At 37.9% G+C, this 25,223-nt stretch overlaps 1 protein-coding gene across 1 annotated transcript in view; it reads right to left on the bottom strand.

Moving 5' to 3' along the window:
• Nucleotides 1-12,912, bottom strand: part of si:ch211-136a13.1 (HHIP-like protein 1) — a 20,531-nt gene extending 7,619 nt beyond the window's left edge. The window contains exons 1-4 of the mRNA XM_052531388.1: nucleotides 12,441-12,912; nucleotides 5,153-5,386; nucleotides 4,666-4,674; nucleotides 121-524 (exon numbers count right to left, since the gene is read on the bottom strand). Coding sequence (XP_052387348.1) covers nucleotides 121-524; nucleotides 4,666-4,674; nucleotides 5,153-5,386; nucleotides 12,441-12,728 — 935 coding nt within the window. The 5' untranslated portion in view covers nucleotides 12,729-12,912. The remainder of the gene's footprint in view (nucleotides 1-120; nucleotides 525-4,665; nucleotides 4,675-5,152; nucleotides 5,387-12,440) is intronic.
• Nucleotides 12,913-25,223: the final 12,311 nt, after the last annotated feature.

The following is a 25,223-nucleotide window of genomic DNA, read 5'->3' as shown; positions in this document are numbered from 1 at the left end:
AAAATTAAATAAAATAAACACTCCCATAGAGAATATATATAAATGTACGGCAGTTTCTCTCTGAGAGTGTTTGATTTTTTTTTTTTTTTTTTGCATGTGAATATCTGATATCTCTCTCACCTTTCTGAGGAGTGATCCAGCATATTCACATCCGAATCAGACACGAGAAACTCACTAATGCGAATCTTCTCCTGCTTCTTCACAGACACCGAGTAGTAAACATAGGCCTTTTTGACCGTTGTGAATCGCGGGTGAAGTGCGATGCAGAGGAACCCTCGCTCATCTCCGGCCCACGGTGAGGTCAGAACCGCTCTGGTCAGGTTCAGGAAGGGCCTGTCGATCCGGGAACCGTTGGCCAAGTAAGTCCACACGTAACCCAGCTGCTCCGCCACGAAGAAGCGGTGCGTGCCGTCATTGGCGTGTACCATCGCCACAGGATTGCGAAGCCCATTGGCCACTTCTTCCAGACATAACTGAATGCATCCCTCCGTGTCCGCCTTCACGTCTCCCAGGTTGGCGTTGAGCTCGGCGTTGGAGAGTGTAATGTTCGGCCTTCTGTTATTCAAGAAGTCACGCATGAACATTTGTGCTGCTAGCTTCTATGAGCAGCAAGCTATATTTTTATTTTATAGACATCCTCAACATGGTATGTCCAACAACTTTCTGTCTGCTTGTTCGTCTATCTACAACATAAGCATCACACAGAAGGAAAGGCTATACTGCCACCTTGTGGTTACTCAATAGAATGCCTATCATTACATCCCCTTTCCAAAGTTATAAAACAAAGGTTAACTAAACAGCTCTTTTTTTTTTTTAACTTAACTTTTAACTTTGCTTGTAATAAAGCCTTACGAACATGCAAAAAGTCAAAATGTTAACAATAACAAGGCACTCTACTCTAAACAACAATGTAAAGCATTATACTTTTTCAATAAGTCTCTCAGGTGGTTTTCTAGGTCTAGTAGACCTTCTGATTGGTTCAGTCATTTGAGAGGCTGTGGTATTAGGCTCAGCTTGGTGTGCATTCGGTGTATCATTTTGTTTTTCAGATTCAGTTTCACCGTGTTTGTCAGTGTCCTCATGAGTCTTTAACAGACTCCTCCTGTTTCTCCTCACTTTTTGTCCATCCTCTGTTTCCACAACGTAAGATCTAGGTCCGACTTCACTGAGCACGGTCGCTTTTCTGTCCCAGCAATTAGGTCCCTCGATTCTCACAGTGTCCTTTTCACAAAGAGGTTCCAGACTTTTTGTAGCTCTGTCATAGGCCATTTTTTGTCTGATTTTGAGTCTCTTTTTGTTGTTAATCCAGTTGTTATTGTCTCGTCCTGGTTGCAATTGTGGTAGCGTGGTGCGGAGCTTGCGACACATAAGCAGCTCAGCAGGGGACGCTCCACACTCCAGAGGTGCAGCTCTGTAGCTAAGTAAAGCAAGGTGAGGATCAGTCTTACCGTCCTTGGCTTTCTTCAGTAGTCTCTTAACAATTTGTACTCCCTTTTCAGCCTGACCATTGGCTTGTGGGTACAATGGGCTTGAGGTAACATGCTTGAATCCGTAGTACTTCGCAAACTCTTTAAACTCTCCACAGTCATACTGCGGACCGTTGTCACTCACAACACATTGTGGGATTCCGTGTCTGGCAAAGAACCCTTTCATGTGCACTATAACAGACTGTGCGGTGGTGCTGGAGAGTTGCGCAATCTCAGGGTAGTTCGAGTAATAGTCTATAACAAGAAGATAATCCTTGCCATACAGATGAAATAAATCTGTGCCCACCTTTTGCCAAGGGGCAGTGGGAAGGTCAGCCACCAGCATTGGCTCCTTGACTTGTTTGTAGTGGTGTCTGAGGCAGATGTCACATTTCTCAATCATTTCCTCTATGTCTTTGTTGATACCTGGCCAGTAGATGGCTTCACGTGCTCTTCTCTTACATTTTTCCACTCCCAGGTGTCCTTCATGAAGACGTTGAAGCATGTCCTTGCGCATGGTCTGTGGGATAACAATCCTGTTCTTTCTCAGCAGGAGTCCTTTTGACATACACAGCTCTGCCCGCACCGGGAAAAACTGTGGGCAAACTCCTTTTGACCAGCCGTTGTTTACACAGTGAGACACTTTGTGTAACATGGAGTCTTTTGCTGTCTCTTTAACAATCTGCTGCAGTATGGTGTCTGATGCAGGCAGTGAGGCAGTGACCATGTTGATGTGTATTTCAATATCTTCTGCTGCGGTGTTCTCAGCTGTGCCACTGTTGAGTTCTGGTGCTCTAGAAAGTGTGTCAGCAAGCACTATGTATTTACCTGGCGTGTATATTAGGTCAAAGTCATAGCGCTGCAATGTCATCATCATACGTTGGATTCTGGGCGACATGTCATTGAGATTCTTTTTACGGATTGATATGAGTGGTTTATGATCAGTTTCTGCTGTGAATGTGGGCAGTCCATAAACATAAGTGTGAAATTTCCCACACCCAAACACTAGGCCCAGCGTCTCCTTCTCAATCTGAGCATAGCGTTTTTCAGTCTCAGTCATCGATCTTGATGCATATGCTACAGGTTGCCATTTTTCTTCATTCATTTGTAGCAATACGGCTCCTAGTCCGTCTTTTGATGCATCAGTGGAGACTTTGGTTGGTTTTGTTGGATCAAAGTAGGTTAAAACTGGTTCAGCAGTCACAGTTCTCTTCAGTTCTTTCCATTCTTTTTCATGTTTTGTGGTCCACTCAAATGCAACGTTGTGATGCAGCAGTTCTCTGAGGCATTTCGTTTTTGAGGAGAGGTTGGGAATGAACTTACCCAGAAAGTTTACCATCCCCATTGCTCGCAAAACTCCTTTTTTATCAGTTGGAGCTGGCATATTCAGTATGGCTTGCACTTTTGTTTTGTCTGGAAGCACGCCGTTTGCTGTGAGCTTGTCTCCTAAGAATGTCATTTCTGTCACTCCAACAAGACATTTCTCTCTTTTTAGTTTTAGTCCATACTTTTTCACTCTCTGTAACAGCTTCTCAAGTCTCTCATCATGTTGTTGTTTTGTGTTTCCCCAGACAACTATGTCATCAATGTACACTCGTGTTCCTTCCAGACCCTCTATGATTGACTCCATAGCTCTGTGAAAGATCTCTGGCGCTGACTTGATGCCAAATGGAAGCCTCAGAAAACAGTAACGCCCAAATGGTGTGTTAAAGGTGGTGTACCTGCTGCTTTCTGGGTCCAGTTTCAGCTGCCAAAATCCATGCGAGGCGTCTAATTTGCTGAAGTACTTTGCACCGGCCATGTCACTCAGAATTTCTTCTCTCTTTGGGATTTGATAATGTTCTCTTTTAATATTTTCATTCAAATCTTTAGGATCTAGGCAGACACGTAACTCAGGGGAGTTTCTTTTTTTAACACATGTGATGGAATTTACCCAGTCTGTGGGCTCTTCCACTCGCTCGATGACTCCCATCTGTGTCATTCTGTTCAGTTCCTTTTTAAGTCCTGCTTTAAGAGGTGCTGGCACTCTCCTTGGGGCATGCACTACAGGTTTAGCATCTTCCTTGAGCTGTATTTTGTAAGTGTAAGGTAGTGTACCATGTCCTTTAAAGACAGTCGCGTATTTGTTCACAATACTTGTACTACCTTCGCTTTGTGACAGCATTTTGATTTGATTGTCTATTTTTATGTTATTACTGTTGATCTGGTAGATCCTCTTGACTAGTCCAAGATCTTCAGATGCTTTGTCTCCAAGGATCGACTCGTGTCCACTTGGCACTATTGTAAACATCAAGTGGTGTTGTCTGCCTTTTGCAGTCAATTTGAGCCTACAACTACCCATAGTTTTTATTGGCTGATTGTTGTATGCTTTTAATGACATTGTCTTGTCTGCAACTCTTTTTGGTTTCTCTTCAAGAGCTTTCAGATCATTTTCATTGATCAAGTTGGCTTTGGCTCCGGTGTCAATTTTGAAGGTTACTAGTGTCCCATTGACTAACAGAGGTGCAGTCCATTTATCATCTTTTACTGCACGTACAGCATGCTCTGTGTCACTTGCATTTTGGGGCTGTACGTAGCTTTTCTCACACGACACCATTTTGATGAAAAATGTCTCGCTCAAATCATCACTGTCATCTGGGTCATCCTGCACTATGTGTATTTTTTTTCTGGTATGACACATTTTCGCATAGTGATTTTGCTTTTTACACTTTGCACATGTTTTTCCAAATGCAGGGCATTGTCTCGGTCTGTGCGTTTCACCACACTTCTTACAGTCAAACTGTGTTTTATCATCGTCTCTCTTTTTGTCTTTTTGTTTGAACTTGAACTGTGATTTTCCTTTCATTTTCACTACATTCACGGACTCGCTTTCTTGGTCATATGGCACCGCTTGAAAAGTAAGAGCATGTTGCTTTGCCAGCTCATTAGCTTGACATATTTTTATTGCACTTGCCAGTGTGAGATCCGCTTCCCTCAACAGCTTTTCTCTTAGCTTCTTTTCATTTGTCCCATAAACAATCTGATCCCTTATCATTGAGTTTTTTAGATCACCAAAGTTGCAGGACTGAGCTTTTATTTTGAGATCGGTGAGATAATTATCAAACGACTCACCAGGCTGTTGGAGACGAGAACGAAATACATATCTCTCGTATGTTTCATTTTTTTTCGAAAGACAGTGTTCATCAAACTTCTTTAGGACCTCGTCAAACTTGTCTTTATCGTCGGGTTCATTATACACAAAGGTGTTGAATACTTCAATAGCCTCCGCTCCTGCAATGGTTAGCAAAAGGGCTATTTTTCTTTCTTCCGCCCGACGATCAACTCCAACCGCGGCAATGTAGAGCTGAAATTGTTGCTTGAAGGTTCGCCAGTTCGCATCCACATTCCCCGTCATTTTCAGCGGAGTTGGTGGTTTTACTGCGTCCATCTTGCATCAGTTCTTTTCCTGACCCCAGTCCTGGTACCATGTAATGTTCGGCCTTCTGTTATTCAAGAAGTCACGCATGAACATTTGTGCTGCTAGCTTCTATGAGCAGCAAGCTATATTTTTATTTTATAGACATCCTCAACATGGTATGTCCAACAACTTTCTGTCTGCTTGTTCGTCTATCTACAACATAAGCATCACACAGAAGGAAAGGCTATACTGCCACCTTGTGGTTACTCAATAGAATGCCTATCATTACAGAGAGGACGTTTGGGTAACAGTACTCGGGATCTTTCAGCTCAAGATACTTGCAGAACTTGCTCCGGTCTTCTTCGATAGCATACGTTTGGTTGTTATTGATCAGAAGGCTGAGAGTGTAACGGCAGTGAAGCCAGAAATCCTGGCAGTAGTTTCCGCAGAGGCCGGGAAGCTCCCGCATCGGGGTGTTTGCGTCTTCTGCGTCGTACAGATGCGCTGCGTACGGAGAGCACTCCTGAAACAAACAAATCAAAGCAAGGACATTGGTTCAACAGTGTTACGTGACCTTGAAATGCTCTCAAACTATCTTTTGAGCTAGGTGAACTTGTGCATTGTTTTTCAAGATAGCTTTGCAGGTTTCTTGAAGCGTCTTGGAGACATTGCCACAGTTCTTCTGGACTGAATCTGTCTCAGTTTGTTATTATTGAAGTCAGTGGGGGTCAGAAACTGTTTGTTTGTCAACATTTTGTTTTTAATAAAATAATGTGAAGAAAGAAATTCATACAGGTTTGGAATATTTGATGCTGAGAAAAGGATAAAGTTTTCATTTTTGGGCGAGCTATCCCTTTAAGGATGACAACTATAAAGATAACTAAAGCTATAAAGTGTTAATGACAGTCAATTATATAAAAAAATGTAAAATCTTTTTTTTTTTTTTTTTATGCATGCACAAAGGTCTTAGAAATATACTATATTCAATTAGTTAATTTCAATTACATCTTCAATTTTTTTTTTTTACACACCTTAAAGGATATGTGTGAATATATATTTAATATTTATATATTATAAAGTTGATAAACCTGACATGTATATAGAACCTTTCTGTAAACAGAACCATGTTTGCTTAATGTGAAGAACATTTATTACTCACTAAAAACACGTGTTGTGCTATAAAGAACAAATTAAGATAAAGCAAATAAAGATCCTTCATTTTTAATTGTGTATGAGATGCATTTTTAATTTATTATACATTTTTAATCAATTAATAGATCCATAAAAACATCTTGTCATGACTGACCCATGAACAAAGACTTGCTTCTATCATCAGTAAACTACGGGGCCGTTGAATGCTTGAATCTGATTGGCTGACGAACATTGTGAGGCGTGCAATTATTTTCTGGGAAATGCACAAACATAATTCCAGGCAGCTATCTTGACCGCAAGCTCTCTCTCTCTCTCTCTCTCTCTCTCTCTCTCTCTCTCTCTCTCTCTCTCTCTCTCTCTCTCTCTCTTTCTCTCTCTTTCTAATAACTTAATTAATAAGTGCATTAGAATGCTATCAACGGCTCAAGTTACCAGCTTTAAAATTACGTTTTGGAACCAGCAAAAGAGGCGTTGGATGAGATGCGGAAGAAGTAATCCTACTCACAATAGCGATTTAAGTACAAAAACCAGACGAATCCCTTGAAATATCTAATCTGAACGATGTCTTGAGGTGTGGTAACCGTAGTATAAGCACATTAATAAGAATAAGGCTGTTGAACTAATAATGCACATCTCAGGAGTGTGCATTATTTTTCTAATAATTCGAGGACCCGTCATCAATTTTTCCTTTCATAACATATTAATCTGAAACATATTTGCTGTGTAAGCCTTTCTGCTTTTCTCCTTCTCATAGTCTGGCAAACGTGGCATTCTGCACGTCTTCTCTACAGCCGGGATCCCAGGATTCAATCCAGCAGCAGCTGATGATCGTTTGAGCTATAAATACAGCAACTCTTGAACTTTTTGGACTAACTAAGCCCTCATTATGTCTTAACCACAACACCACACCCATCAGAGGACTGAGCCAGCCTTGGCAATGATACTGCCAGCTCAGGCCTGGAAGTCATCCGAGATTACTATAATGGCATTAAACAAATAATGGACCTGGAAGTGGCTTGGATCAATGGGCTTACTCACTCGTAACACATCACAGGCGTTATACTGTGGCCAAAATGTAAATTAATAATGTTTCAGTGCTCTCTAATTATGTTTGACTGTAATTCAAACAAAATATAGACCTATTAAGAGGGGTTACATGGAATAAAGCAGTCCAGCATTTCATAAACAACACACAACGTTATGTAATATCCTGTTAGCAAAGAGAAAAAATAAATGTAAATTAAATAAATGTATGCATTTAGCAGACGCTTTTATCCAAAGCGACTTACAGTGCATTCAGGCTATCAGTTTTTACCTATCATGTGTTCCCGGGAATCAAACCCCCAACCTTGCGCTTGCCAACACAATGCTCTACCACTTGAGCTACAGGAACACTAGCTAAAAAAATAAAATTCAAAAACTTGCAAAAAGAGCTGAAATGAGTAGGACTGAGTGTCTATGCCAAGGAAACTACATTTGTCTTTAGTTTTCAGGCTTAATAAAACACCGTAGGTCACGGGTCAAGATTTCTGATGGGATGGTTCAAAATATTATGCTCAAATATCTATCAAAAGACTTATTTTTCTTCATGGATATCATATAATGTGAGCTGATGTGTTGCACTGTGTGTGTTTAAACTACTGTTTCACATGCAAGAAACACTTTAGTAAAGTAAGATTTATAGTAAACACTTCCGAGTGCAATGCCAAGTGAATACTTGTGTTGAACAATGCTGGGAAAAGCACCCATTCCCATCCTCTCTTTTCTTCAGATGTGCTGTACATTTTTGTCCTCCATACCGACTCTGTAGGAGATCACAATATCTGTTGATAACAAACTCCTCATGTGTTTTGTTCAACAGACGGTCCCTGCAGGGTTTCGCTCATCAGCATATTTGCTCCACTCCACTGGGCCTCAAAACCCATTTGTCTGTGCCTGTCACTCATTAGGCAATTATGAGTTTACAGATTTAAAACTTGTCTCTGTTGAATCATTATTTTAACAGCTTTTATAGGAAATGCCTCTTGAAACAAACATTTCTACCACTTCTGTCTGGTTTTGGTTCTCAAAAACCACAAAACAAACCTAAAGGGAGGACAAGGGTTTGTCCAAAATGCTGGTCTATCTGAGAATATGAATATATATTCATCAAAAAAGTCCATCGATCCAATATATATACATCGAAAAAGTCCACTGTATGTTGAAGCAATAACATGAGCAAGAATACTCTGCAGCCTCTGAATTACAACCAAACTTTTATTCATATATTTGGTCCACCAAAATGTCCAAGTAGCACACAGTAGTGGCATTACGTTCCTGAACAAATCATAATAGTTGCACAAATCAACTGAATGACTCACTCGTAAGACAGTCACCTGTTGCAATCAGGAATGAATCAGTGATTTAGAATGAACTGTTTGGGTGAATGATTCAATATATGCATTTTTTGGTCTGCAAAGTTCTCTAAGCAACACACAGTAGTTTAGTTGCAGTATATTCCTGAATGATTCAGAACTGTTGAATGAATCGTCTGAGTGAACAATTAATTGACTCTGTCATTGTTATACAAGATGGCAGCACCATACAAGATCCACAGCGGAGGCACCACAAGCTGCGTGAGAGCAAGCAGAAGAGGTATCTGAGCTAGGCTAACAGCTAATAGCTAACACGCACAAGCCAGCTATCCCCACCATCATACTGGCTAACGTATGCTCTTTGGAAAATAAACTGGACTACAATCAATTACTATGCTCAACTCAGAGGACTCTAAGAGACTGTTGTGTTTCTGTGTTCACGGCTTTGTTTTTACATTAATGATGCATGGTGCCGCGATGCTGTTGTGGTCTGCAAACACTGCTCACCACTAGTGGAGTTTCTGATTATTAAGTGCTGGCTGTTCTATCTACTGAGGGAATATACAGCCATACTGCTCATTGCTGTATGCATTCCTCCCAGCTCCAATAACAACAACGGTAGTGAGGCACTAAATGAACTGTACCAGCACATCAGTGAGCAGCAGACAGAGCTGAAGATTAGGTGGCCCTGAGGACAGCTATGGCCAACCTATCCCGCAGCATCAGAGAGGCTAAGATTCAGTAGTCCAGGAGGATGGTCCATCATTTCAGCGACAGAAGAGACACTTGGAGCCTGTGGCAGAGAATACAGACCTGTGACAGCACCATCTCCCTGCTGAATGAACACCGTCACACATTTATAACCTCTTTATAAAGTATGTGGTATAAGCTGTACTCCCTCCCGACCTCCTCTGAACCGCAGTCATCCCCCAGACCCCCCAGCTCCCACTACACACTGGTACCTGCACCAGACACTTTGTGCAGCATTGATTTGCTCACTACCGCATTCAGCATTTAACTGACCTAATTCAGCTACCTCTTCTGTCAGTTTAAATAAGAACTGCTCTCTGAGATTTTTGACACTTTAAACAGATTGAATAAGCTCTTTGCACTACAATCATTGTATCTGCACTGTTTGTTTACTTCACTGGTTTGCACTCTATCTGCCGTGCGCCTTGTGCTGCTTTACCAAGCTTTCTTTTTACATGAGCTATTTGTATAGTTGCACTTTATATATTTTTTTCTGTATTTAATGTTCTACTGTTAGTGTTATCTGTATGCACCAAGAGTCTGAGAGTAACTCAATTTCAATTCTCTGTATGCATGTACTGTGCATGTGGAAGAATTGACAATAAAACAGACTTGGCTTGAATTGCCTTCACATGAAGACAGTCACCTGTTTCGATCCAGGAAGGATGCATATTTTTGAATGAATCAGTTGAGAGGGAATAATTCAGTTATTTAATTTTAATCCTAAATAAATCAGCATATTAAATGCTGAATGATGACAACCACTTGTTGCCATCTACTGGTGAAAGTCTATAAAGCAAAAACACAAGGTTCCAGTCCTGCTGATATTAGCATCAGCACTCTAGGAATGATTCAGATTCAAAACAGACGCATAATGAATATTTAGCCTATTCACTGCGCTTTCTTTCTCTCTTTCTTCAATATCTTTGCTGCCCTGACCTTTCCTCAGGAATACGATATGCCTAATTAGAGAGGGAGCATATATTTTGCTTCTCTGCAGGTTGGGGAACACAAGCAGCTCCCTGTATCTGGGATAAATGTCCCAACAAAAACAATCATTGAGCTCAGTTTCACCACTAAGTAGTCAAATAAATCAGGTGTTTCCTTCGCCAACCACAATCTCCCTGCAATCTCAAAACCATATGCTAAATTATCATCGTTCAATTCCGGCAGCCTTAAAGTTGTGATGATGAACCTAGTATGTAACTATAATTTGGATGCTCATTTTGGTTGGCCCCAAAAGGGAATTGTATGGTTTTATGTATAGTTTGTTGACACAAATCAGAAAAAAAAAAAAACACATATAAACTGAATTTTTTAAAGGTTTATTTTTAAGACTGAAGAGTACAATTCACACAAAATTACCAAAGCTAGTAATATCTTGCATTTAAACTGAAGTCATCATCACTAAAATAGCTCATTACAAATTCAGAAGTCATCCAGCCTTCTAAAAGCATGGTCAAAACAAAAATAATATAACTCACACATGATGTAACCTTGTCTGTATAAACACTGCTGAATGAGGCACACTCTGTTACAAAAGCTCATCATTTACTAACAAACTGAATAATTAAGATAATATATCACATATTTATGAATATTTAATTAATAATTTTATGTTATTTATTTAATAATACAATTCATATAATTAAATAATCAATAAATATAATAGAATATAATAGAATGTATTGGGTTAAAGTTAAAGAGACAGTTCACCCAAAAATAAAAACTTTCCTCATTTACTCACCCTCAAATTCTACCAAATGCACACAAGTTCCTTTCTTTTGTTAAACGCGAAATAAAATATTTTTTAGAATGTTGGTAACCAAATGGTTGATGGTAGCCATTGACTTCCATAGTATTTTCAGAATATTTCATACTATGGAAGTCAGTGGTTACCGTTAACTGTTTGCTCACCAACATCCTTCAAAATATAATATTTCAGAACATTTGTATCAACATGAGGGTGAGTAAATGATTATTTTATCATTTTTTATTTTTTATTATTATTATTATTTTATTTTTATTTTTTATTTTTTTTTTGGGGGGGGGTAAACTTGCATATATAACACAAGCAATGTAAGACACATCCACCAGGATGAACACAAAATAAATTAACATAAACGATCACAAGGAGTGGACACCAGATATAGACCTTTTAGGTGGAATGTGCCTTTAAAATAAAATACAGTTGAACAGCCCTCTCCATTGATTTAAGCCATTTTAATTGAGAATTTCTTAAAGGGGGGGTGAAATGCTCGTTTTCACTCAATATCCTGTTAATCTTGAGTACCTATAGAGTAGTTCTGCATCCTTCATAACTCCAAAAAGTCTTTATTTTTATTATATTTATAAGAGAAAGATAGTCTGTACCGATTTTTCCCGGAAAAACACGAGCGCCTAGAGGCGTGACGTGTGGGCGGAGCTAAAGAATCACGAGCACCAGTAGGCTTTTAGGTTTCTGTGACACAGATCCAGAGGCTGAAATTTAACAAGAGCAGCATCAGCAAAGGCGGTATGCTATGTGGTATGTACTGAAACTGTATATATTTGCTTAGCGGTTTTGGAAAATGACTAAGTTCCACTTTATGTCGTCTTTTTTTTTTTTTTTAAGCTGTACATGTGGAAAGTGCAGTTTGATGACAACATCGCATGTTGTTTACTTGATGTGCTTACGCGCTGTTAGCTAAGTTAACAACACAGAGATATTTGAAGCAGTTTTACTTACCGCCTGCGGTTCCAACACACGATCGTGACCCTTTTCCGTTGGGACTGCATTATCCTTAAGAAATAAACGATGTGCAATCCGAAATCCAGGGAACAAACAAAAACACTTGCACAACTCCGTTGATGCTCTGTAAAAATAAACTCCATCCACTGGTCCCTTAATGCTGTTTCTCTTTTGGTAATCTGTGCAGGGTTGTCTTGCCCTGGCAACCAAAAACACACTTCTTTTGTGACATTTGGCGACGCTCTCGCTCTGATCAGTGAAGTCTGTTGTGCTCTCAGTGCTCTGCTATACGGGAGCGTGCTCTCTTCCGACAGAAGTGCCTCAGGACCCATATAAAGAAATTCCGCTCCATCTAACGTCACACAGAGCCATACTCGAAAAAAACTTTCCGAAACTTGTGACAAACCGGAAGAGGTTTTTTTGGAACAAAAATACTCCTTCAAACGTACAACTTAATTTTTGAAACTTTGTCCATGTTTAACATGGGAATCCTACTCTTAAACAGTGTAAAAAACTCAGTATGCATGAAATGGCATTTCACCCCCCCTTTAAAGTAGCAAAGAAAAAAATCATCCTGACCCGAGACTCACCTGGCAAAGTATGCTGCGGATGTACTTCCCACAGGCCAAGAACCCAGTCTGATCGAAGTAGTCCATGATCTGATAGAAGTGCTGGGATATTTGGTTATCCCTGTCTAAGTCACAGCATCCGAATTTGGCGTACTCCTTGCAGAAGAGCAGGGGCTCCGGAGGCTGGAACGGAGGCTTGTAGTCCAGGCACTGTGGGTGGGCATTGCCCTGTTGAGAGATCAGGAGGACCACCAGAAACACACTCTGAGAGAGAATGTAATGAGCTCTCCACACTGTCATTCCTCTCATCGCACAGCAGAAAGCTCAGACGTGTCTGCATACAAAGGTGGCTTGTGCTGAGTTTGAGAAATGGTGTGCAGTTGCAGCGGTGGCCAGTCGTCTGTCTCCCACAAACATGTGTGAACACACTCACAGACACACTCTGCTCTGACAAGTGGCTCTAGAGCAGAAAGCAGCTACACAAGGCCCACTCATTCAACAACCATGCCACACACACACATGCATGCTTCACACACACACACTTCTCTATTCCCTCCCTCTTTCCACCCTGTCTCCTCCTCTGCGTTTCCCTCGCTTTCTGTCATTCTTTGGCAGATGCATTCCTTCTTGCGGCTGGCCTGCATCACTCACTCGCAGCCTCCCTCTTTCTCTCGCAGAGCCTTTTCATTTCGCCAACTTTTGTCTGTGTGATCCAGTGCGTGTTCATCTCGAATGGTTGTGTGAATCTTCAACAAAACTTCTCAACTGGATCTCAGTGACATAATTACCTATTTGGAACAGCTTACCTGAAAAAAAGTAAAAACAAGGTGTGCTTAATTGTATTGGATGTGTAGTGTACTTCAAATGTTAAAAGTAAAAAAATAAAATAAAATAAAATAAAAAAAGAGGGAAAAAACTGTACTTGCAGATACAATAATACCAATGAAGTAAAAGTCTACTTAATTGTCCTTAAAGACAGACACGTTCATGACTGTTTCTTAACACTTTTAAAGAGTTCACTTTATAATAATGCCAAATTAAATTTTTAACTTTAAAGTACATTTTAATTGTAATTTAATTTTAATGATTGGTGCAGATGGTATTGCAATTGGCAACAACAATGGAAAATAAGTTAATTAATTAATTTATTAATTAATAACTCTATAACTAATATAGCTGATACATGTTTTTCAAGAAGTTTAAGTAGTTACATTTATATTTCCTATTTCTATCTATCTATCTATCTATCTATCTATCTATCTATCTATCTATCTATCTATCTATCTATCTATCTATATCTATATATATATATACATACATACACAAACATAACACGCATATGACACCTTAAAATACTGTCTTTGTAGGCAGCTAGAGCCTATGTTCATCAGTTCTGTTGATCTCTGCACTCTGATTTTCTCTCTGTCTGCTCTATACATTACTCAGATGAAATCCGAATGTGTGTCAGTCTCATCTGTTTTTGATTCCCATATCAGACAGCCATGAAGAGCATCTGTTCTCTCACGTAAGCACAGATCAAGAGCTTGAGCTTCTTTCACTGGATCAGTCAATTGGGTTGTTTTTTTTTGTTTTTTTTTTATGGCAAAACAGCATTGAAAAGGAGCTCTTGAAGTTAATCTACCACATTGAAAAGACTGCTTCCAGAGTTCAGATTATATGATGCCTTGTTTTGTTACTGATGATGTTCAGAGTTTTTTGTAAACCCAGTTTCACTTTTCTTATCAGCCCTATCTGCTCTGTCTGCACTGAATATGATATTAGATTTGTCTTTTGGAAATTAAACTTTAATTCTTGCATGCTTATGTAACTAATAAAATAGATTTTTTTCTCTTGTAATCTTGACAAGAGCTATGTTGCTGTGAATGTTTTTGCCAGAGACTGCCTGCCAAAGGCTTAATAAACATGGATTCTTGCTACAAGTGCATAACAAAGTTTGATCCATATCCCAAAGTGCCTGAGAGAAGCAAAGGAGGCCCTTTTTTGTATATGGTGAGCGATTCATGGAAGGAAGTCCAGTAAACCAAACCTGGTGATTCAGCGCCACACCATGTGGAGACCTTCTGGGAAACTACGTCTTCTGGGTAACTTAACGACGTCTGTCAACGTGACCAACACTCCTAAACACAGAAGATAGAGAAGATGAACGTGGCAATGAGAGTTTGTTTTGGACGACACTCAAAGAGCAGCATTTCTTAAAAGAACATCCTGAATAATAAGATGACTTTTGGGAGCTTCTCAGCTTCACATTTGTGTCCATAAATCTGAAGGATGTTCATTGTCCTGTCATGAAAAGCTTCTTTGAATCCATTTCAAAGGGGATTTCTCTTTGAAGCCATTCTTGTGATTTAAAGTCAGCATTCACTTTCTGTATTTAGAGACTGTAATTAGATATAAGAAAAAAATTACATTAATGTTGAATAAACAACAATGCACAACTTGAACCTATCAATAAAACAACATTATACAGTTGTTGTCACATTTATAGTTGCTCTAAAATAGGAAATTTTGCAAGAGAAATATGGCCATGTATGCTGACTCATTATATTGTTGTAAATAATTTTCAGTTTCGTGCACAGACTGTTCATTTCACTTCATGAGGCTACAATATATCATCAGGTGCCACAGGTATTGATTTCGTGTTGCCTGTATACCCAAATAACACAGGTACATCTGCAAGATGTCTTTTAAAGCTCACTTTATCTGGAAAGCATCCGTGTATGTTAAGATGCCAGTTTTACATGCATTCTAAATCATAAACATCTTAAAGTGCCCCATTATGCCATTTTAAAGGCTGCTAATATTGTTTTATGAGTCTCCTAAAACAGGTTAACATGCATGTAAGGTCAAAAAACACCTTAATTTTCTCAGAAAATAGATTTAAGTTGACCTCATTTCTAAATGATTCGTAAACGCCTCATGTGAAGCAGTTCAAAGAATCAGTCTCTCTAAACCCCTCCTCTCCGTGAGACCTCACTACTGTGATTGGTCAGATGATGTAGTCCTTTTTTGATAGGTCAGAAAGAGCTGTAGAGAGCATTACTTTTTAATTTACAAGAAAATATTTTGGTTACTTTATTATTATAGTTTTTTTATTAAATAGCACCATCGTTACTTTGTTTTCCCATTTATTGACTGACAAGTCTCCTGTCCCTATGTTGAGAAATCGGAAGTACAGAAGTGTTGTGTGCGCTGTGTGAACATGATGTAGTTCTAGAGTAAATGTGAATGGATTCTGTCCTCCAACAAAAAACGACCATATAAGTCGTTTGTGCAAGCACCTTATTACGACCTATATTTATGTTTGAAAGTAAAGTGGTCTCTAGTGGGCGTAAAAATAATCACAGTATCGCGTTGTGTCTGTCGTCATGAAATGACATATAACGTCATTACCAATCAAAACACACGTTTATTTAAATGAAATGCATGGGCTTTTTACACCGATCTCACAGTATTTCGTACATCTTTTACTAGGTGGCTTATTCGTTTCGAAGGACCACACCTAACCCCACCCCTAAACCTAACCCTCACAGAAATCATGCTAAATTATGATTTATTGAGCATACACATTTTACATGCACGTCCATTCCCTGGGGTCGAACCCATGATAGCATGATTACATGTCAAGGTATAACGCAATAATCTACCAACTGAGATACACGAAACGCAAACCAGAGTGCAAATAAAAGAGTACAAAACATTAATATGAAAATGACCTTTTGCCGATAGGGGCACAAATCTAGTATATGCTCTGATGGGTCGTATTTCAGGGATTTGGACAAACGACCTAAACGAGCGTATTGGTTGGAGGACAGGTTGGAGCTGTGAATGTGTATTAATTCATTCCACTCCCAAAAAACAGATTTAGTATTCATCAAAATAAATTACAACTGATGCAATATGTTGCAAACCTGCAAAAATTAAATATGTTAAAAAACACAAATGTATCTAATCCCATTTTATGAACTAATGTCTTTGTTTCTGACCTTTGATGATCCAGTTCAACCATACTAATAAGCAAAAATGGCTTTAGATAAACAATAGCGCAAATCATTGTTTATATATATATATAGGCTATATATATATATATATATATATATATATATATATATATTGCAGAAGAGTGTTGAACCTTCTTCTCCTGTGTTCTACTGTACAGATGTGAACTTTTCCTTCAGCTTGAGGTTTATTCACTACACTTTGTTTTTGTGTGAAAGGGCTTTTACATTTGCTATTTAATTAGAACTTCAAGCCCTGCTCATTTTTAAAAAGTAACGTGAATGTAACACAAAAGTAATGTAACGCATTACTTTCCATAAAAAGTATCATAACACTTTAGAATAGGTAACACTTGTTAACTATTAACTACGACATTTCTCTCAATACATTCTTAATTTGCTGCTTATTAATAGTCTGTAAGGTAGTTGTTAGGTTTAGGTATTGGGTAAGATTAGGGATGTAGAATAAGGTCAAGTAGAATAAGCCATTAATATGTTCTTAATTAGCACTAATACATGGCTAATAATCTAGTAATATGGATGCTGACAAGTAACTAATAGGTGTTACCCATTAGGGAGTAATGCAATATTGTAATGCATTACTTTTAAAAGTATCTTTCCCCAACACTGCTAATTAGAAGCACAAAACGAGCTGTGTGAGACACTTTTTTTGTAATGGATGCTTTCTATTAAACTTGTTATGGACCGATGCAGTGCAACACTCGAGTGTCATCAAACAGCTTGAAAGATCAAAGACGCTTTTTAAAATAACTCTGACTGGCTTCGTATTTAAGAAGAAAGTCATATGCACCTAACATGACTTCAGGGTGAGTAATTTATGAGCTAATTTTCATTTTGGGTGAACTGAAACTTTAGGGTGAGTAAATTAACAGCAAATTTAAATTGCCTGGGTGAACTATCCCTTAAATGTTCCAGTGTGTTTGTTGCAGACAGGAGGACAGTATCAAGCTGGACTGGTTATCACAGAGATAGCCTGACGTGAGACAGACCTTATTAGGCAAATGCTTTTAAAAGTCTGTTGAGTCACTGTCTCTGTTATGACGAGAAGTTCAGATGGGCCTTGAGGAGGGTGAATAAACAGAAAAGTGAGGTATGGGGCTGGAGATAAAAGGGTTTGGAGAGGTCAAGATGACACAACGGCAACGAGTGAAGAATCCCTGCTGTTAGTTCAGCAGATCATTCCAGAATAATCTTCATGCAGCTTTTTTTCATACAAGAATGAAAACACAATAAATGACAAAAGTCTAAATAAAAGTATGAATGTTTGTTACTGATTTGGCAAATTATGTCATGTTTACAAAAAAAATCTGAAAATATGTTTTCTGTAACTTGAATCCTACATCTTTGAGATACTATACAGTTTGTGAAGACTTTTTTATTATTTAAATTTTATGTGATTGTTAAAACTAACTGAAATAGATATAACTGGGTTAATATTGCTTACCCATTGCTTTACTATGTTAACCTGTTTTGAAAATTCAAAATCAAGAAAAAATAAATGTTAATTAACAAAATTAATATTACAGTTAACATACTAGATGTCCAAACTCATATATTATCTTTAATCCTATTTTTTTTATAATATATTGTTTGTTAAGATTACTCACACAAACACGCACACACGTTTGTTTTTGTGTAAAGTGTGTTCATCCCATAGGTGTAATGGTTTTTATTCTGTACAAACTGTATATTATATCTCCCTACACCAACCCTACACCTAACCCTAACCCTCAGAGGAAACTTTGTGCATTTTTACTTTCTCAAAAAAACTCATTCTGTATGATTTATAAGCGTTTTGAAAAATGGGGACATGGGTTATGTCCTCATACGTCACCCTCTCCTTGTAATACCTGTGTCATACCCATGTCATTATACAGAGTTTTGTCCTGATATGTCACAAAAACATGCCACCCCCCTCCCCCCACACACACACACACACACACACACACACACATATAGTTTGCCTAGATTGTTTATGGAAATCGGGTAAATAATGTTATACTGATTGTTTTACCTGTTAACTGTTTTGAATATAATAAAGAACAACAAAGATTATTGTAATCCTCCCAAATTGTGTTTATTTAGAAATGGCCTCCTGATTTACATTTAATTACGGTGTGAAACAACAGAAGAGGTCAAACACGCTCTGAAGCAGCTCTGTGATTACAGACAGCAGAAATAACTGTTGAACTGCACTGCACTCATTCAGAGCAGACTGCATCCTTCTGTTGATCCATGACCAGATGAATCGTGATGTTCCTTTATTTTTTATTAAACCTTGTACCTTCTGGGTTGAACGCAAATTCTAATGGTTACCTCTCAGCTCTACACTTTAAAAGACAGAGAGAAATAGTTTTACATAATCTAATGCAGCTTTATGAATGACCTCTGGCTGGCCTCTGTAATTACTACTGAGTGGCCATTAAACGCAGAAGCAGCGATTTCACAGTTAATTTCCAGCAGATGATCAAGATCAAGTCTCCATACAGCGGACGCAGGTCATTCCTGGTCAAAAGTACCAGAGTAGAGCATTCACATTATTGTATTTCTTCACATCAAAACTTTAGACTAGTCATTGTGATTAATCTGTAGATAAACGGACACTTTACATTACATTCTTTAGAAAATACGCTTAATTTAATTAACATCCTTTATGCTGCAACATGTTTCTTTCAATCTGAAAGACAGGAAGACACATTAAAGGACCATATGACATATAACATGTCACAGTGCAAACAAAGAGTAAACTGAGCCTCATGAGGAGGTTTTTAATCATAGGCATGAAAATAAAATAAAAAAGCCTGTGAACAAACACAAGCCGATGACGAACTGTCAAGGACTGTTCTGATGAGCTCTTATCATGTTTTGGAAATGTCTTTATTGCAAGATGGATTCAAGGACTGAATCTGATTCAAGGCAAGTTCAGATGGAAGCAAATATTTAAGAGTAAATAATCATTTCCATTGTTATCACAAAATCAAACCCAACAGGCTGCTCGGGACGCTGAAACTGTACATTCATTCTTATATTAGATGGCTCCTTATCAAATAAATAGTAAATTGGTGTGACACTGAATTGAGTTTATTAATTAGCTAATGACACTAATTATTCAAATATACACCTGTCAAAAGTTAGAAACCATTAAGATTTTGTTTATTGTTTATTTTAGAAAGAAATCTTCTGCTAACCAAGGATGCATTTATTTGATGAACAATGCTGTAAAGCAGAATTTATTTTGAATAATTTTTTATGTACTAGATTATATAATCTGTTCAGTTCATCCCTGCTTATCCTGTGCTCTTCACATGTAATACTGCTACCACTGAGACTACAGTTTAAAAGGCCTTAAAATCGTAGATTATTCCACACCGGAGCTTACGCATGGCCAGAATTGTTCCTGAGGCACATTGTGGTGTAGTTGAGTGTGTGATGGGCTCCTGTGTCTCCACTGACACACAAACAGGGTTAAAGACGGATCCGGGCTGTGCCACATTTCTGAGATCAAACCACGGCCAGAAAAACACCACAGCCCTGCTGCCAAACTCAAAGAAAAAGCTTTTTTATTAGTTTACTAGATCACATCAGTATTAACCACATTATTAACCATCTTATATGCATTTATATATAATTAAAAGAAAATAAGTATATAGAATAGAAAAATGATAGTGAATGCTAATGCTATAGAAGGACAGCTTTTTATAATAATTAAAAGGAAACGAGTAGATAGACTAGATAAAGAATAAAGAGTGCAACAAAATGTACATTAAAACAATGAATTAAATGTTCATGAAGATGCTGTAAATTGAATCATTATATATTCTATCATAATTACTATGGTATTCCGTGCATGCAACTTAGATATTGTTTTCTGTTTACAATATTAATTATTTCATTAATTTTAATAAATACACTCTTTAATAAAGACCCTGCAGCAGACATGTTTGCATGTCCTCCACTTAGAAACCCTGGGCTTAAAGAAAACCCAGAGTTGCGCTCCTTCCACTTCATGGCATCGTTCCTATGCATTCAACTCCATCAAATGCAATATTTCTGACTTTACATGAATGCACCAACCAGGGGCGTTGCACAAGATCCCGGGCCCTATGCATAGGCAGTCCTGAAAACATCCAGGTAAAATAAAATATATTCCAGACATTTCAAGGGCCCTCTCTTCCTTTGGGGCCCTGGTAATCAGTACTGGTCTTACCCCCAGTCTGACGCCCCTGGCACCAACACATTCTCACACTTGCAGCTAACGTATGCCATCATGCATCATATATTGGTCTTATATTGCCCCAAAATGGATCAAAACAATATTGACCACACCAGAAGAGGCAAAAGTGAAGAAAAGTTGGCAGAATGACCAGAAGCAGTATGAGTGGATTCCATTTAATTCATGCTTAATGCATCGACCCGTTGGACTACCACCATCTGTCTGATTTAGCAAGAGCTGACAGCCATAAACATGCTCTCTTAGTTGAGTCCTATCTGGAGACACGTGGCCCGTGGATTTCAACTGGTCAGTTGACCGATGTTGTGTAAATTGTAAAAAAGCAAATTGTAACTAACTAATTCTGATGAGTAAACTGGTCCACTGTTTGTTTAGTCACAAATCAATAAGTGCTAATAAAAAAAAATAAAAAAATATATCAAATTGCCTTAAAAAAGTTTGAAATCAAATGCCCTTTAAAGCACTCAAAGTGGACACTTTTGCGTATTAGAGCTTTAAAACGAAGCGACCCTCCTGTGACGCTATGCTCTGCTCACATGCTCTGAGAGTAATAGCTGTGTAGCTATACATTATTTGGAAAATAAGAATAATAAAAAAGTTACATCTGATTATGTTGTATTGAACTCAATCATGAAACAATCATATATTGATATTTAAAATTAATATATTTTCTGTCCAATTTTATTGTTTTACTTTCAATAAAAGTGTGGTTATTTTATTGGCTTTTTTTTTTCTTTCTTTTTTTTGTATCATTAAACTTTTAGAGTTAAATAAAAAAAAAAAAGCCTCACAATTTTTTTTATTTTTTTATTATTTAATAACATATTAAATACATAGGATAAACGGGGGGAGAAACAATATATTTAAAATTGGGAAGAAAACAATATATTTAATTTGGGCTGCAGTACCCATTTCAACCACAATATTTCATACTGCACCTTTAAAGTCAACATGACATGACAAAATGCAAGTTCAAGTCAAGCTAAATTATTTATAATTCATATAATTATTTATAACACTTGTTTCAAATGTTTCAAATTCAGCTCTAAAGAAGATTACAATGTCATTTTTCAGTTCAGTTAGAAGAAAGTGTCAGAGTTCAGGAGTATTTAATTGTGCACAATTTAATGTTGCATTGTATTAGATGTAGAGCACAATCCAATCGATTCACAATTAGTAAAGCTCTCAAAACTTGATCTCATCTGCTTTCACTCAATGCATTGTTCTTTGCTTTACTGGTCCCATTCTTACTAACTTTCCTCATCTTGATAATCATGACTCTATCTAGCATGCAATCTACCACTTGCTTTCTTGATCCTATTCCCACGAGTTTATTTAAATCTTGCTTTAAAGTTATGTGCCCTGCAGTTTTCAGTTTTATAAATGACTCTTTGTAGATTGGTGTTCTTCCAGCAGCATTTAAGCTCTTAACTCCTGTATTTAAAAAAGAAAAAGCTGCCCTGGATGATTTTAGTCATTCTTGTCCTATCTCAAATCTTCCATTTTTGGCAAAAATACTTGAGCACGTTGTTGCCTCACATTTGTGTAACATCTCACAATGAATATCACCTTTATGAACCCCTCCATTCTGTTTCTTACAGATTTCTTGATGGCTTCTGACTTGTACAACATCCATTCTCATCCTTCTTGATCTAAGAGCTTTTACACATTTCACACGTTTAAAAGAGTGTTGGGACAGTGACGGACAGTTTCGAAGTGGTGTAGATCCTAATTTACTGAAGGTTCACACTTCATTACTATGGATGGTCATAGGTTTGAGATTAAATCTGTTTTCAATGTGTCCCTCAGGGGTCAGTCTTGGGCCCTTTACTTTTTAATATTTATCTGTCACCATTGCTTTCCATAATCATAACTGAGGAATATAATTTATGTCTGATTTTGCCCAGCATGCTTTAGAATCATTATGATTATTTAATAAATCAGGCCTTTTAAAATGAGACTGGTCGCTCTTATAAAGTTTTTTGTTTTCCTCTCATCTCAGGACTCAAGCTGAGGCGGGTTTCCAGTGAAATTATTCCTTCATTACTTCAACCCATTGCAAAGCTAACCAATGGTGCACAGTTTAAAACATATTAAGTAAAACAGCCATCATTTGGGTGAAGCACTAGGTAAAACGTCATTATAATAGAAAGAGGTGCTTCGACCGTGAACATTTTGCTCCTGAAGTCATGTGCATAATCAGGCGTCCCACTGCCACATGGCGTCACATTTGGATATTAAAAGGTCAACAGACACACAGAGGTGTCAAGTAACGAAGTACAAATACTTCGTTACTGTACTTAAGTAGAAATTTGGGGTATCTATACTTTACTTGAGTGATTATTTTTCAGCCGACTTTTTACTTCTACTCCTTACATTTTCAGGCAAGTATCTGTACTTTCTACTCCTTACATTTTAAAAATAGCTTCGTTACTGCTATTTCATTTCGGCTTGTTTTCATTCCGGCTTGTCATCATTCAAAAAAAAAAAAAAAAAAAAACTATCCAGTTAAATCGCTCCATCCGGATGGAGTGAATTTGATTGTGGTTGGATGAGAAGTATAAACATATACCATTCCGACACCCTATTGGTCTTTACGCGATCCATCGCACCTGCACGTGACACAAATCACATCACAGTCCAGCCAGGACATAGACAGTTTTGGGTTCGTTTATCAAAATATATATTTCTTAAAAGTAGGGTTGGATATGGAACCGGTATCCGATCGCCTCAGAGTCAGTCCGCTTAAATTTCCAAGGGGCAAGGAACTCGACCGGAAGTTGAAGTCGGGTGGGGGCTGCCATCTTTTAGCAGAACTTCACTTGCGTTAGCATTCCCATTGACTCCCATTCATTTTGGCGTCACTTTGACAGCGAATAACTTTACATCTGAGGCGTTTAAAGACTCTGTTTGTCCATTATTTATTTCTAAAGATACACGAAAATGTATAAAGGGCTCCATTACCTTCTATGTTACATTATTGCCCCGTATAAACAGTTTTTGTAAAAAATAGGCTAACGATTGCGTCATAACCACTCGTCTCTCTGTCGCATTACCGTACAGACAGGAGGAGAAGCTCGCAGGCAATTAACTTAATATGGCGTACTGGCGTTACATTTTAAAATACTATACAAAATAATTAATCAGAATACTTACTCCTGCTCACTCACGACAAAGAACTCCCCGCTCAAGCTCGCCGTCTCTGCAAGATTAACGATGGCAGTTTTCACGCACAGCCACTTAGAAGATTTACATCTGTCAGACAGGTTGCTGACATCGTCAAGCTTCGTTTGAGTCTGCGCGTCAGAAACGGAAGTGCTAAAAAACGCTAAAACTGGGCTTCATTTGTCTCAATTGAGTTCCAATGGGGTCGCTGTGTCCATTTCTTTTACTGTCTATGTAAATTTCACATGAAAGCAGCGTCAGACCGGTCTCCTTCCGTCTTTGAGCACGCTCTTCAATCCGCAGAGGCGCAGACCGCGAACGGAGCAGCGCATGCGCACTTAAACAAACAGAGGACACAAGGTATGCGTTTATTGGTAGATTGTTAGAATATCCATATCTGTGCAGTTCTTTGTCATAAATACAGTTTACAAAAAGTCACGAGGTAGCAGTCGGTTTCTCATCTGTAAAGTTTTCGCTTGTCACAGCCGTTTCCTCCAGCGAAAATCTAGCCCTTAACACATATGAACAAACACATACTTTAATTACACTTACTAAAATATACTTAATTTAATCATACGTACTTTATACATACACTACTGTGCAAAAGTCTTAGACACTTTAGTATTTTCACTTAAAAGAATGGTGTTCGGACAGTTATTTATATATTTTGCTGTAGTATGTCAGTATAAAATATCAGTTTACATTTCCAAACAATAATTTTGCCGTTGTCAGACTGCTTGTGCATTCAAAATCGCACTAGATTATTATTAAAATTAATGACCAACTGATATTTCCTACTGACACACTACAGCAAAAGATATAAATAACTGGCTTAAAACCCTTTTTGGGGAGAAAATACTAATTTTTCCATAAGACTTTTGCACAGTACTGTATTTTAAAAACGACATTGTTGCTACTTTATAAAGAATGACCATACAGTAATTCACAGAACTGATTTAAAACGGTGACAGACAGCACTCATGTTAACTTTTATATCAGAGTGAGTGACAGAGATACAGTAGAAACATTATGTGTGCTTTTGTATTAAATAATGACCCAGATTGTGAAATACATTTATTAGCCTTAGATTAAGGGAAGCACAACTTGCACAACAAGCTATGGATTTATTTTAAATATTTGTAATGTTCTTTAAAGTTATCCATAGTTTTTTTGTGTTTCTTTTTTTTAAAGTATCGGTTCAGGCACCGTTTAGGAGCCGGTACCGTTTTAAAAGTATTGAAAAGGCACTGGACCCTACTTAAAAGTTATTATTTCTCACTGGCTCATTTACCAAATGAGTGCTTTTTCTTCGTCCTCCACAAATTAAGCTACTGTAGGTAGTTTGGTAGCGAGACGTTTGAATAAATTAGC

The sequence above is a fragment of the Carassius gibelio genome, chromosome A18 (genome assembly GCF_023724105.1).
Source record: "Carassius gibelio isolate Cgi1373 ecotype wild population from Czech Republic chromosome A18, carGib1.2-hapl.c, whole genome shotgun sequence".
NCBI classification, from domain to species: Eukaryota; Metazoa; Chordata; class Actinopteri; order Cypriniformes; family Cyprinidae; genus Carassius; species Carassius gibelio.
Note: the sequence above shows the minus strand (reverse complement) of the source record. Positions and strands in the feature narration are given on the sequence as shown.